Source organism: Lichenostomus cassidix, chromosome 2 (genome assembly GCF_008360975.1).
Source record: "Lichenostomus cassidix isolate B80296 chromosome 2, HeHo_3.0, whole genome shotgun sequence".
Taxonomy (NCBI): domain Eukaryota; kingdom Metazoa; phylum Chordata; class Aves; order Passeriformes; family Meliphagidae; genus Lichenostomus; species Lichenostomus cassidix.
In genome coordinates this window covers 30581342-30597289 of record NC_139482.1, presented here as the reverse complement: position 1 = coordinate 30597289, position 15948 = coordinate 30581342, and the positions used below count along the sequence as shown (strand labels likewise).

General features: G+C 37.9%; 1 protein-coding gene across 1 annotated transcript in view; it reads left to right on the top strand.

The window, feature by feature from the left end:
* Positions 1-10015, top strand: part of MACC1 (MET transcriptional regulator MACC1) — a 32011-nt gene extending 21996 nt beyond the window's left edge. Inside the window, exons 3-5 of the mRNA XM_085050885.1 lie at positions 28-2066; positions 4497-4685; positions 8350-10015. Coding sequence (XP_084907011.1) covers positions 28-2066; positions 4497-4685; positions 8350-8565 — 2444 coding nt within the window. The 3' untranslated portion in view covers positions 8566-10015. The remainder of the gene's footprint in view (positions 1-27; positions 2067-4496; positions 4686-8349) is intronic.
* The last annotated feature ends 5933 nt before the right edge of the window (positions 10016-15948 follow it).

Genomic DNA, 15948 nt, shown 5'->3' with positions numbered 1-15948 from the left:
AATGCTTCTTTTTTTTCTTTTAAACAGATGTCAATGAAAGTAAACTGGATTTGGATATTGACTGGCCTGGTGTATTCAAACATGCCCAAGGTGTTTCCAAGACTAATCCTTTCTGGAATGAACTGTCAGGCTCCAACCCTTTTGTACATGACATAGCTGCTTCCAATAGAAATGAAAATAATAAATGTCTTTCAATTTTAAAGGAAAAACCTTATTTGTTCTCTAAACTTTCTAGCAACAGGGACTCTTTGGATTCCTCAGGTGATGAGCTAGATATTGATTGTCTCCTAAGAAAGTCTTCAACAAGAAGATCTGGACGATCCAAGAGTGTCTCTGACTTCCTAGATATAGTTGATAACAGAAGATTTAACCTTCACAAGACAGCACCCCAGAAAACTACAGCTTCAGATATGACAAGGCTTCAAAATGACCGTGAAGCCTACAAGATGGCTTGGTTGAGTCACCGACAGCTCACCCGGTCCTGCCTGGATTTAGAAGCCATGAGCCACAGTCCTGGATGGGCACAAACACAAGCTACAGACATCCACGTCGTTTGTAAACTGAATCACGAAGGGGGTTCAGTACAGCTACCTGACTCAGATATCAACATTCATGTCCCTGTGGGTCATGTAGTACCAGGAGAATTCCAAGAAGTTGGTTTAAAGGCTATCCTTAACCCTCCATTGTCATGCAACAATGAGCTGTCCAGCACAGTAAGCCCTCTGATAGAAATTACGCTGAGCAACCTCAACACGAGTGAAGCCATTTTCCTTGAAGTGAAAGTTGCAGCTAAAGTGAAGAATGATCCACTCAGCCAAGTTATGAGTGATATTGTGTGTTTTTTTAGTCTCAACAAAGAAGGACCTTTTAAGAAGGTAGAGAATTGCTACATTTATCAAGATACCATACAAGTGAAGCTAACGGACCTAAGTCATGTGATGTATGCAGTGATTGCCGTACAAGCAAGCAAAATCCAGCCTCCTGCAACTAACGTGTGGGACTATGTTCATAGAACAGTCTCTGTTGGAATTTATGGTCCCAAATATATTCATCCATCTTTTACAGCAGTTTTTACAGTCTTTGGTCATAACTACATTCCAGGAAAACTCACGATTTGCGATATTAAAAAAGGAGGGAAAAGTATGCCTCCTGTGGTGTTTCAGCTGTGGGGAAAACATACATTTCTGCTTGAAAAACCACAAGATCTAAACATTTCTTTGATGTCCTGTGATCCAGATTTTGAAGTAAAAATGGAAGATCAAAGCAAAAATATTAAAAAGGAGGAGTTGAAAACCGGTGAAATGGTCCGCCAGCAATTCCTGTTTTCCATGCTTGGATGTAAGGAGATGCATTTCTTTGTTTTCCTTGTTCAGATTAAAATCTTAAAAAGTAGCCAAGTAACACAGTTCCATGTTACAACTCCTGATCCAGCTCCAAAATTAAGTGGAATTATTAATAGGCCAAAGCGCCTACAAAACCGCAAAGAAATCAAGTCTGCACCATGGCTTTTGATGCCGACGATAAAATATCCAAAGTTTCAAGACAAAACTTTGAGTGTCAATTCTTATGGAGTGGCTTTGAAAACTGTGTTGCGTCAAAATAAGATTGACTATTTGCTGGAATATTTTAAAGGGGACACAATAGCACTTCTTGGTGAAGATAAAGTTAAAGCCATTGGACAAACTAAAATGAAAGAGTGGTATGTGGGAGTTCTCAGAAAAAAGATTGGTCTTGTACATTACAAAAATATAAAAGTGATTTCCAAAGAACAAGCTATGGACACTGCTGATAGTGAGCTAACAACCAGGAGTCTTGTTGAACAAATTGCATTGCCATTCAAAAAATTGACTTATATCTACTCAGTAGTTCTATCTACAGTATCAGAGAGTGTTTATGACTGGAGAGCTTTAGCTGAGGTGTTGGGATACTCACACATGTCTTTGGATGACTTTAATGAGGCACATGCTGATAAAGAATCAGAAAGAGTTGCACATGTTGTGAAGAAGATGAAGCAAGACTGCCATGCTAACAAAAAAAAAAGGCTATTTCTTTATGAACTCATTGTTGTAAGTATTGCATGAACTAACTTGCTTTTTGGGAATGCATTGCCAAGAAATTACTCAGTAGTATTGAAAAGCATGACTCTGCATCCTTGCAGGGTCTTTATAAACCTGAACATACCACTAAAAGTTGTAGACACCAATAGGTGATAAATGCACCCAGACTTGCATGAAGAATAATACTTTGATCAATTAGTTCTGAACATCCTTCTGTTAATGCTCCAGGAATTGTTCATTTAGTAGGTTGACTAAGATGAATTTTTGGGTTTTTGAATAGACAAGATTGAAATAGTTTTGGTTTTGTCTTGGTAATTTGCTTCCCTGAGCAATTCACATTCTCATTGTGAAGTATTAAGTAATCTTAGGCAGTGGAAACTCCACTGTACATACATACAGGCATATATATATATATAGATATATAGATATATATACATTTGTCTAAGCTAAATTGCATGTCTAGCTTAGCTTCATATGTTTAAAAAGGACATCCTGATCCAAATGTTGAGGGCAAGATATTCTATCCACACCTTACAACTTCACAGTTAATGTTGTAGTGGCCTAAGGAAGATATTGCAAGTATTTCAGTATTTATTTTCATGGGCCTCATTTGTAAGTCATTGGACAACTTCTATGTGACTAAATACTGACAAATGTGAATCAAAAGTTTATTCTAATTACTTCCAGGTAATAATTTGCACTGTTAATAATCCTAATTTACTTACTGATCTGTGTGTAAATTAATTTGGAATTAATGGTTACTTAATACTCTCCTTTGCTCTGACAGAAAAGTTGACTAACCTATTAAGGGACAGAAGACAATTAAATTTCTGATATGAAAATAAAGTATTACAAAAAAGGGTGTTTAAAAATTCACATTGTAGCTATTTATCCAAAGCCTTTTGATCCAAAGCCTGTAAACCTCAACTGAGTTTACTTCATATAGCTGGTCTATCACCTTTGAAATGTTGACAGGAATTTCAGCAGGATTCAGAAAATTTTGGAAGCAGTGGCCACTTACAATTCTTAAGAGCACATCAAACTATGTGGAATAAAACTGAGCCAGTATGAAGTACAACAAAGCCTGTCATGTCTCTGTATGAAAAGGAGAGGGAGATCTAAAGGTGAAAATTATCCAAACTTTTAATTGAATAGAGTGAAACAGAGCTCATTACAGAACAGGCCAAAAGTGGGGCATAATTAGATTAAGTTTGTAGAATCATGGAATGGCTTGGGTTGGAAGGGACCTTAGAGGTCATCTCATTCCAACTGTTCTGTCATGGGCAGGACACCTTTCACTAGACCAAGATGCTCAATGTCCTGTTTTGTGAGATTTAAGTATTTTTGCTAGGAAGTGCCAGCGCAGAATCTTGTCATTGTAGAGCTAGACATAAATCTAGATGTCATCCATGTAATTTTTGGGTGGAATTTACAGTTACTTCTTTTAAGAATTCTCTGTGGTTTTTTGTGTTTCATAAGGTTCTTACTTATCACAGCAAATGCCAACTGAACAACTTTGTCTCCAGTTTTGGAGTTTTGGGAATTTCATACAGAACACTGTAGTCAGCTTCTCCCTACTGTGCCTACCAAAGTTCTGTTGTTTTCCATGAGGACTTTCATGGTTATTACTTTAAAATTAAACCACACAAATGTCTGATTTCTGCAGAAATGCTTGATATTTCAGTAAAAATCAGTATCTAAAAAAAAGGGAAAATTTCTGTATTTCACTCTTGGTCTTCCCTGAAAACCTCAACATTTTCAGTGGAATATATTGGTGTTTATCTCAGGAGAACGAAAAAACCACAAAACTTATTTTTCTCTTTAGCTCTTATCCAAACAAATAAAGGAGAATGCAACATATCTGCATTTCAAGGTTTTACTCTTTCAAGCATTTTAATTTGTATATCATTGAATGCCCATTTGGCAAGGAGGAGGGAAAGATTTTATGTTGGCATTTCTGCTTAATGGTCAGCAAATTATTAGTTCTGTAGAAGGAGTAAATTAAAAGGTGCTGGCCTATATGATCAATGATTTTCCAAATAAAGCCCTGGACGAAAGACCACACCTTAGTATAATAGTGCTCTAATTTTGAAGTTTCATATCATACTTCTAAGAAGCTAATTTTTTTCTCCCAAATATTTTTGTTGGAGAAGTATGTTTTTATTTCAGGATCTGTAAGCTTGGCAGGATCTATTTGACATTGGAATGCTGAAACAGCTGAATGCCAGCTTGATTTTTTTCTTAGACTTGTGGGCAGTTTTCCTCTGAAACTGTTGGCAACACCATTTTGTAGGAAAAAAGTACATATTTATAAGAACACAAAATTTAAAAAAAGTCTTCCTGTTCACGTAGAAATGCAGAATAGTGCTATAAAATTAAACTAAAATGTTCTGTTTGTAATTATTGGTGAAGGATCACTAATGAAAATCATTGTTGCAGGCACTTTTGAAAATAGATTGCCAGGGATTAGTGGCACGTCTTACCCAGGATGTCATCATTTTGACTTCAGCTGTCAAGCTTGGCAAAAGCTGGCGGGAGCTTGCAGAGAAGCTAGCTCGACTCACAAAGCAGCAGATAGAGGCGTATGAAGTGCCCCACCAAGGGAAAAATGGAGCAGTAGCTCTGGAGGTAAGGGTCTGGTGTAACAACACATGCATATTTGCTCCTCTGCACAAACCAGCCAGGGACGTTTCTTCTTCCTTGTTTTGCATCTTCCTTGTTTCTTTCCTTTTGCGCTTTCCAGTGAAGGTCTCGCTCACTGTCTGGAGCTTCAGGGTCACATTCAATCCTTTCTTATTGTCCTGTCCACTAGTTAACCTTACTCGCCCCTCTGCTGTAATTTCAGACACAATGAGGAAGACCTTTCAGTCCTTGCAGGAGCCTTCTAATTGCATTCAGTACAGCTTTTGCTCTTTTCACAAAAAGGAAGCTGACCATTAATACTTTTCTGTGCCAGTGTAATAGTGGTTATCATTTAGCTTAAGTAGAATGAGAAGACTTTGGAAGCCCTGACACCAATTCCACTTCTATTGTGGGAATGTGGGAAATCTATGCTTTAAGTTTATAGTTTGTCAGGTAGATCATGATATTTTTTTTTCCTTTGTAAAGCCTTTTTTTCTGATACAGAAGTTTGAGTTCTGTATAAAGTCAGTTTATCCTCTTATATGTATTTTATTGCATACACATTAAAGGAGCAATTTAGGTGCCTAATTAGATCTCTAGAGCTGTTTGAGGTGACCAGAGGTACTCATGGCACCCATGCAATGTCAGATATGTCACAAGACTTGGGGTGGAACCTTGTCCACACTGCTGAGGCGAGGGTCAGCCTATGCTCCTGGCATACCTTTGCCTGGTCAGCCAGGTTACACCCTGCCCTTGCCTCCTCTAACACCCAAGCATGCAGTAGGCCCATTCTTTCCCACAGAGTTATGTGCCACTGACTTCTAGGTCCCAGACTGGGTGTCACTCTGAAAATCCTCTTTTATGAGCATTGATGAATGATCTTCTTGACTTGACTCTCCCTCTGACTGTACCATCATCCCCTGATTATTGCAGGTAACCTACATGATCCAGACTGCATTCTCTTTCTCTCTCATATCTTAGTGCCAAAGGAATTGATATTTCCCGTTCACAGGTTCACAACTACTCAAGATAATTTTTTCATCCTTTTTCTTTCCCTGTAGCTGATTCTTCTGATTCCCTGCCAAACATATTCTCCTTTCCACTGTCTGAATCCAGTGAATCTGTCATCTCATTTTTATCTGCTTGGATATAACTATCAAGATATTTCTGCTCTAATCATGAACTACTACCTCTTATTCCTTTTGAATGTTCTGTCCTCCCTCTCCAATCAATATTTGATCAAAATTCCACATGTTTACTCATGTGCTCCTGCACTTTTCAACAAAATTGTCTCCATAACTTTTGTTTGCAAACACTGCCATCTTCTCAGATCTAGTTTTTCTGTTTGAGCTATTTTGTGCATTATTTTTAGTTGTTCTGGATACTTAAGTCTGGATGCACATTTGTCCAATTTTTTCTCATAAAATTGTCAGCCTTTTCAAACCCATATATATCCTTTCTTTTAGTGAAAAAAAAATCCTCCTGCTTTTTCACTGTCTTATTCTAAAATATCAAAATAAAAGAGAATGTGAGTGTTTTGGTTTTTTGTTGTTAGGCAGTGGCTTGACTGATTTCCTAGACTTTTGTTCTAGTTACTAAGCTTTTTGTGTTCGGTTGACAAACCCACCGGTTTCTACAGAAGGAATTATAGACCTGATCAATGTACAGCTTTGCTGGTCTCCATGTTATTTGGAAATGTTTCCCCTTTGCTAATAGACAGCAGAAATAAAGCAATCTTATGACTGTTTTTCCAGCATCATGCCTATTTATTTTTTATATATTAAGAAAATTTATTAATAAACATTAACTTTGCTTTAAATGAGTTTTGATTTTCCATGAAACCTATCCTCTACTTCATACACCCTACTCATTTGTTTTCAAGAGTTTTCAGAATTATTTTTATGGCAAACCACCCACAAAACTCTCTGCCTTTCAGTGAAAGTGTCTGCTGCCAAAACATAGTACAGTCAAATTCATCCTAAGAAAGCCCATAATACAGAACACTCTATTTTTTTTGAGAACATTTGGGTATGGTAGCAGAAGTTGAGGAAAATGTTTACAAAAACTGTCATAGAATCAATCTTGGGTAGGCTGAAAGATGTTAGCCCAAATGTGGACAAAAGCTTAGAACTATGAGCAAAGAAATTCTCCTCCTACTCAGTTCCTCCAGGGATCAAGTAAATAAAGCTTAAATCAAGGAAGTGAAGCTTTATGTTGTGTACTGTTTGTAAATTAATAAGATTATATTGAGGAAATAACCAATTTCCTTCAGAATTATCCATCAGGACAATCAAAACTGCTTTTCCAACAAAAGAGGAAAATATGCTAAAAAAACCTCAGCTTCCTGATCAATTTTGTGTATATGTATATAAAAATGTACACTCATCAGTCCATATGCATTTATTATTATGCATAAATATGTTCCTGTTAAAACAGTGAATGACAGAACCTTTTAGGAGAGTCATGGGTTTCTTTGTGGATTTGTGTATGATCCCTGCAATTGTTAACTCAATTGCTGTTTGTAAAACCTTTATTGCCAATGAGGAGAGGGAAACTAGCGAGTTGATTGCCCAAGTAACATTTGGGAAAGCAGCAGCAGGGAAAACGATTATTTTGTTTGTTAACTGAGCAAATTTACTCAGCACTTTGAAAGATGTAAATTCAGCTTGATATCTGAATCATGCTGCTATAACTTATTTAATGTCTTTAGACCAACGACAAATTACACCTGCTAAGGATCTGCTTCATTTGTTTGGCAAAAAACAAAGAAACTGGAGTTAAAAAAAAAAAAGCACCGGTAACCCATCTTGTCATTCCCTTTGTTTCTTGCAAGAAAAATTCTAAATTTTATGTCCTGATTAAAAAAATAATAGTTTTAATTAATTATTTGTATAATTGTGTTATCTTAATTAGTTATAAATTAATTAAGGGGGCTTCATTCTCCTCCCCATCCTTGTTTTCCACCTTGGGGGAATGAATACCCAGAGAACAACTGCTCTTTCTATTAAAGCCTGAGGCAAAAAAGGCATTAAGTACCTCAAGCTTTTCCTCATCCTTTGTCACTATAATGCCTCCTGTATCCAATAAAGGTTAGAGATTCTCCTTAGGCCTCCTGCTGTTGCTGAGGTCTTTCTAGGAACATTTTTTATTATGTTGTATGGCAGTAGCCAGATTAAGTTCCTGCTGCTTTATCAGAAAATAGTTCTGAAAGGTAAAGGCATGTTTAAAATTTCCAGGTCGAGTAGAGGGACAGTAGGATGTTGATTAATGGGGCAGTAATCATCAAAAGCACAACCAAATAGGGAAACTGTTGCTGGATGTATGCACTGCAAAAGATGATCAAGGGGAAAACTTGTTCTTTCCACTCTTGTTCTTTGATTTATACTTTCAGACACGGATGTATTTCAACTTGGTGATAATCATCTGAATGAAGAATTTATTTATTATTTACCTATCTGAGAATTTGAGAGTTTCATGGAAATAAAGTAAATAAGATTAGTGGAGTTTTTATATCAACATGCCTTTTTTGAGAAAGCATTTCAGCATGCCTAGGGATTAAACACTTATTTTCTCTTTTCTATTCTATGACTTGTCAACTATTTAGCTATTTTTTTTCCTCAATAATTAAATTTCTGCCAGTAAACCTTTCTTTTTTTGCCTTTATTTTCAGATGATGTGGAAACCTGCATATGATTTTCTCTACACGTGGGCTGCCCATTATGGAGATGGTTACAGGGATGTCTTACAAGACCTGCAGTCAGCCTTGGATAAAATGAAAAACCCAGTAACAAAACAGTGGAGAGAGCTAACAGGAGCACTCATTCTTGTGAATTGCATGGAGGTGTTGAGAGCAAGTGCCTTCTCCAAAATGGAGGAAGAAGACTAGGTGGCCAAAATATGTTTTTTGGAAAATCTGTTAGGAAACTGTACCACTGTGTACAGTGTATTTGTGTATATTTGTGTTTCTGTGATGCTTGTAGAGCATGACAGAATGAAGTTTGCTTCAACTCTCATGTTGGGTCTAGCCCTGTGGTTCTCAACTACAGATTGCCAGAGCGTGCTAATGGCTTCTGAGTAAATAAGAAAAGCATGGGAGATTAAACTAATGAGGTCAACAAAAATTACTTGAATTCTATGGGGTATTTTCTAAAAGGAGCTATTCCTGATTGCACTGACTTCTAGGCAGAGATCAGTTTTAAAAACAGAACTATTCATGGATGAGTTCAGCATGTGGGGCCTACATTTACATTGTTTTCAGTGAAGTATTAAAATCTAAATATTTAATACATTATACTATTTGGTGCTCAAACGCCTCGACTCTAAGTCAATGGGTGCAGGTTAGTCTGAAAAAAAACCTTTAAGATTCGTTCATCCTCATCTGGGACAAAATTTATCTAATTGTCTCACAACACAGGAATTCAACAGTTCCTGGAAAAATAGGTGTGTTCTGCACACACTCAAAAAATAAGTGCGTGCTGCACTTTTCCAAAACAGCTTCTGGTGTCTATTTTGAAGACTGGAAGGGAGACAGAAGATAAAAAGCTAAAAGTGTTTGGTTTTGATTGATTTGTAGATGTAACTCAACAGGGTTTTTTCTCTTTTGTATTTTTGTTAGTTTATATTTATGCTTTTTTTTTCTACATTCTGCTGAGTGGAAATGTTGGAAAATTCAGGAAGCCTTCCTTTTGTACACTGTCCATCCCTCTGATAATTTGTTTAGTACTCCTCTGTTGCTTCTAAATAAGTAGATAGGGAAAAGAGGCTTCGTAGGTACAAGGGCTGGAAACAATTCATACCCGCATCTGTTGATTGTTTTCTTCTACCTCACCAGGTAGGTGATTATTATTTTCTCAAAAAAAGTTAACAGTGGGGTGTTTTTTAGATTAATTTATTTATGGATCAATTAATTATAACTAGTCATAGGTGCTAAAAAGAGCTCTGCTTAATGCTGTCAGTAAAAATCTTTCAATTACTGAATAGCTTATTATAAGTACGGAAAATACAAGTTGAATAATAGTTACAGGAAAACCAAATTTTTAAAAGAATTTTTTTAACGTTAAATATATTTTCAATTAAGGGGTAGACTTAAAAGGTTAAAACCATTTTGAGCTCCTTTGATCAACATTCATTCAGAAACATCAGAAAATACTCATGACAACCAGTTGAAAAGAAAATTGGCATTCTGCCATCTCTTGTGGTTGACAAGACAAAGCCAAATTCTTTCAGGAGTACCACAAAACAGCACTTCAGTCCAGAAACTGCGCTTCCACTGTTGTCTTAGTTCATTTCTACTAAGAAGGGAGGTTTTACGATGCTAAAATAAAACTGTACATTTAGACATTTTTCTTCCCCTCTCCTTTCCTCTAACCTGTTTTCTACTTTCATTAAGCTTTCCCAAAGCACCCATAGCTCAGGAAGGAGGCTGAGGAAAGAGTACTTGCCCCAGTAATAGGTAAGTTCATTCAGGAGAAGGCTGTCTAGCATCAGGGCATGACTGAATTAGCCTGTGTGCAAGTTACCTGGCTTCAGTGGACTTGCCCTTGATTTAAAATCATTATTTTAAAATCATACTGCAGTCCAGGTTTGATTGATTTAATTACAGTCCTTAGTCTGTCCCACGTAGTCTCAGGTATCTGCAAGTGGTCGTCCACGATGTGGTATCCCAGGAACCTAATGTCTCTGGTGGGTGAAGGTGTTGATTTGTCCATGTTGATGGTGACTCCTAGTTCTTCCAGAAAACTGCACACAGAGTGGCTAACTGAGTTAAGGTAACGAGAGTTTGGGTGACAGAGGAGGAAGTCATCCATATTATGATGATTATATATGCCAACGAGGCATCCTCGTTGCAAGACAATGAGGAATTCAGTCCGCAGAGCATTATCTGTTATTGTTGATCAAGAAAAGATGGAAAAAAAGGAGTCATATTATCAAAACTCCCTATTGTTTCAGGTGCCAGCACTGATTTTATCTCTTTCCCCACACAGCTTTAAAAAGAGCTGTAGAGAAAATATAAGTTTCTCTTGTGATCTGCCCTTCAGTGCAGAGCCAGCTTGTCCTTCCTTCGTGCAGCTAGTGAAGCCCAAAAGGTGAAAAAGTAAGTTGTCCTGCTTTTTCATGCTTCTAGGTGAGGAAAAGGTGCATACTGATTCCATACTGATTCCTTTAAATATATTGATAGACTTATTTAAAGGGAAAATGACACACTCAAATATCAAAATATGAAATATTAAAAACCACTGCAAACTCCCTGAGAATGTTTTTTTAGGTTTCCCAGACTGCTTCTGCTTTCTCCTTAGACTCTGCTCATAGCAGACTGTGAAATCTGAGCAGAATTTTGCAGTGGTGCAGCAGGCCACACACCAGATGGACTTAAAACCTCAGGGAAAGACATTTTTGCTCCCTCAGAACTGAAATACCAGAGCAGATCACAAAGCAAATCTTTCAGCTTCACTATGTTCCCTCACCATTGACTTTTCACATGTCCCTGCAGGCCATGCTCCCTTGTTTAAAGCCCTGTTAAGTCACTTTTAAAAACTTTCTTCTTTCATTTTTTTCCTCTTTTGTTAACCTGGCTGCAACAGTTAAGCAACTCAGCTTATATCTGTTTATGAAGATGGGTCTGTGCTTCCATCCCTTTTTTGCACATCTTAGTTCCTTATCTTTAGTAAATGTGTGTTTACTTTCTTTTTCAACAGGACATGTAATAATTTCTTGGTTCAGTCTTGTATTTTTCTGTTATGAATACTAGTCAAAAGAGTGGAGAAAGCTACCAGAAGCACCAGTTCCTAATGGCACAAGTCTACAAAATACTAAATATGAAGGGCAAGCTGCCCAAAGTCTTTGAAGCTGAAGGAAAATCCATCCTGAGAAAGTAGGAAGTGATCAGGGTCTCAGGAAGAGAAGGATCTGGGGAAGAGAGACTGCTGCCTGTGACTTTCATGGCCAGGCCCTTTCTTTGCTCTGAAAGTTTTTTCTGTCTTCAACAAGAGTTGAATTTGGCCCAGTAAATTTAGCAAATATTGACTCAGTGAGTCAGTGTTCTCCTTAGCTTGCAGAATTATGCAACTGGTCCTCCAAGTATGTTTCTTTAAAAGGAAATTTATATCTGCCTGTAGTTGTGCTGTATTCCAGTGCCTTTGCCTGCTGGTTCTGGTTGCTAATTGCACTCCTGTTTTTGCTTTAAGTTCCTGCTCATATGAATGAAATGTGCACTCGTGCAATATTCTGTTTACTTTAGCAGCCCACACTGGATATATTTTTTTTAAAAAAAGGTATTAAAACCCCATATTTTATTTAGTGGTCTAGTATTCAAACCACAAAATGCCAGCTCAGAGTGGAAGCAGCTGCACTCAACAGCAACACACAGCTTGGAGCACATGGCTTAGGTAAACATGCTCTGTTCTTGACCTTTTCTCTTTTCCTCCCACCCTGTCAAGACAGAACAGCTTTCCCATGAGCCTGCACACATACTTTCTTGGGTTTCTTCAAAGTGAGATGAGATTAACAACTCCTTGGGAGGAGAAAAGGAAAAATACCAGCCGCCGGTCCTTGCCTTAAATGACCCTCTGTTTCCAGGTTTCCTAATTTCTTTGTGTAGAAAACAGCTGTGTCAGCCAGTTCCACTTCCCTTTGAAGGTGTAGGCAGAAACCCCCCCACCACCTTCCACCCTCCTTCTATCCTCTGAATAGGTGTTTCTTCAGCAAATAAGCAAATGAAAAAGTTGTGAGTGCATCTGTTGCTTTAGGTTTCCACCTACCCATGAAAGCTGCAATAGTGGTTCCCTTGGTTGAGTCTGCACTTGAGTGGGTGGGTTATTCCCCCCTAGAAGTTCCAGCCCTCCAGATGGATTTGGGGAAGGGTTTGGTTTCTTAGGTTTCACTTGCTTTTTTTGGAAAGCAGAGGTTTAGGGAAGGAAAAGGAAGTTTCTTTTAAAATATAAGTAAAGGGCTACTCCCCAAGCCAGGCTCCAGGCACCAGGCTGGGTGCCAATTCCAAGCTGCATGTTATGGGCTGTTCTTTGTGGAATTGTCTAGGGAAGAAAATGGGAGGAGGCATCAGCCATCTTTCTTCCTACTGAGAACAGAAAAATGTGCAGAAGGGGGCAAGTGTTTATTAAGCAATTTTTTCATGAAAAAGACTGTTTTTCTCAAATTCTTTCTGTAAACCTAAGCTGTGGGGAAAACCAACAGCAGCTCCAAAGGAGAAACTCAATTTTGTTGTGTTGACCTGACTCTAAAGACCTACTCCTAAAGTATCTCTGGGCTCAGTAAGTGTTCCAGCTGACAATGACCTACTAAATAATAAAGGCAATTGTGTAGAACTGCAGATGGCAATGCTGTGTTCCCAGCTAAATCCAGTGATCCTGCTTTTTCATCATCTAATAGCTTGTTCAGCTATGGACAGCTGCACCAAATACTAATATAAAACTATGCTGTTTTGTTGTGTTTGTATTATAATATATGAAGATTTCCTGTGAAAAGAAAATAAAATAGAGAGCAAAAGGGTTATATTTCCCACCACCTCCAGAAACAGAATGTAGTAAATTATATTCTTCACATTAGTGTGAGATGCCAACCATTAAATTCTCTGGCAAGGCCCAAGAACAATTGTAGATATGTAAAGAAAATGTTAGTCTAGTGTGAATGACAATCATTGTTCTTAATAGTTTTGCTGCCAAGAAATATCTACAGACACTATGGGATATTCAAATAACCTGTGGTTATTCTTAGTAAAAAAGTGCCATTTTCTATTTCTTGCCAATGTATATATATATAATATCTATTTTTTTAGCTTACAGTATATATTTTTAAACAAAATAAACAAAATTATATTGTCCACTGGAATTCTTTGTGAATTTTATTTTGGTTTTGTAAGACTAAGAAGAGAAGAAGAAGAGGTGAAAGATAACAATTCTGTAAATACCAGGAAATGAGCAATGTCTTTATACACATTTATCTTCATTTAAAAATCCTGTGTGTTAAAAAGATGAATGCACACTCCTTTTAGTGTGTTCATAAGCAAAAGTAATTTGCTGATATTGTTTCCAGAAACAGAATTATCTCACTCTTGAGAAGAGGGCAGTCTGAGGACCTTGCAGTGGAAACCAGGCCTTCTCACAAAAGTGTGCTCTCAAATCTTTTTTCTTTTTTTTTTTTTTTTTTGGTTGTAAAATCATGCATATAAGTTCTAAAAGATAAATCCTCATTTGAAAAGGACAGCCAAAACTAACACAAGCTACTGCACCTTCCGCAGAAAGAAATAATAGTGCTGATTATTTTTTTAATTGAAGGTTTATTTCAGTTTTCTCAAATGAAATTCTTATGATCCTTTCAGTACAAATTGGACAGGAATACAGTCTATATATTAAATTCTAAATTTATGGTTAGGATTTAAATTTAAAACTAAGTATCAGGAGTTACTGTATGAACTGGGAGGTCACTTTACATATTCATTCTAAATCCCAGGTTTTAAAATGTAAATGAAGTAGCCTGACAGGAATAGGGATGGCAGCACAATAGTCCCAGGAGAGCAGACAAAGATGAAGTGCATTCAGCTCCACTCCACAACTTCAGAGCCTTAAACATTATGTTTGTATTAGATTCAGTACAAGATCTAAAATACAACCTTGTCAAATACAATACTCTGAGAACAATGGGAATCAGGAGTGACAAGGGGGAAGTGAATATGCAATGACTGCTCAGTCTGTCTCATAACAATGAAGTTATCAGGCAGTGGGTTTAAAAATAAGCAAAAGTACCCTTTCCTACAGTGAGGAACTGGGGAATGTGTTATGGGATATTGTTGAAGATAAAATCATACATGTGGCAAAAGAAAACCAGTCACATTTACAGAGAAAAAGAAAAGTGCCTAGTGGATGAGGTGGTTTGTCGACAGCCACCAGCTTCATATAACACAGAATTGGATACTGAAAATGCAGCAGGGAGAAATACTATTCTCCACTTACTCTGTTTCTCACCATTTCCACTGGAGGCTGTGGGTCTGGAGTGGGCAGATGCCTACCAACCAACCATTCCTGCACTCTTATGAACATGAGACTCACATGGTCCTCACACATCCCAGCAGGGTCCTGTCTAGTACCTGCCTCCCTTTTGCCCCAGCTAAGGCAACAGTTCCTCAGTTTATTCAGCAATAGCCATGGCCCCTCTCCAGCTCTGTGGCCTTGAGTGCCAAGGGCAGCTGGACTGAGCTGTGGCCCTCTGACCTGATGCCTCTGGCAATGGGGTCACTGGCAGGGGAGCATGATCCTCAGCATTAGGCAGGGAAACATCAACCTGGCAAGACTGCTCTGGGCTGGCCCTGCTCCATGAACTTCTCTCTCAGGATCCAGCGTAGTTTATACATCTGAAGGAAAATCATGAGGAGGAGAAAGTATGAGTGGGGGAAAGGAGTAGCAGATTTGAAAAAAATTTTAGACAAGAAAGCTCATTTCTTAGTTCTACTCACAAGCAGAAGTTATTATTAGAGTCTGAAACTATTTCATATAATGCCACCCTCTGTTCTTCATACAAAAGCTTCTATTGCTATTAATAAAGGAATTTAAAAATACCAAACAGCCAATGGAGGATTTAATAACACTACTTATAAAACTAATTGTGTGTAACTGAAAAGCTCTCCCTGGGGTCCTATTTGCAGGAGGGTTAAATAGGATTATCAAATCTGAAAGAATAAAAAAGATAAAAAAATTCCCAAAGCTCTGAAGCCCCAGCAAGAAGGAGTTGGGACATTTTGCTGAATAAATTACAGACCTCAGCCATTAGTGCCAGGGGATTATCTCACAGAAACAGAAATATGAATTGATTCCATATGCCTGCAAGCTTTGTTGAAGATTTTAGGTCAGAAGCTTCATTTTCATACATACAAACAAGTCTCTTCACCTGGGGACCTTCAGCCAGCCGGATGACTTCAGTGGGAAGCCATTTACCCTTCATGTCAAGGTATCAAACAACAAACAACTGCAGAAAAACTAAAGGGACCTTATCCTTTACTCGATTTTTATTTGCCTATAAAAGGCCTACATTGCTCCACAGAGCAAAAGTGATGGTGTAGCTGAGCTGGGGAGAATGAGAGAGATCAGTGCAGATCTGTGTGGAGGCTGTGTGGTACAATTTTCCACCACAGGTGCTGGTTGGAAGTGTTTACATCAGTGCCATGGAGACACAAACCTCTTTGCAAACCTCTTTGCTGCAAGCCTACCTTCCCAGCCTTTCTCATCCCATCCAATGTTCTTGCCCCTCTCCCCAGAGGTCT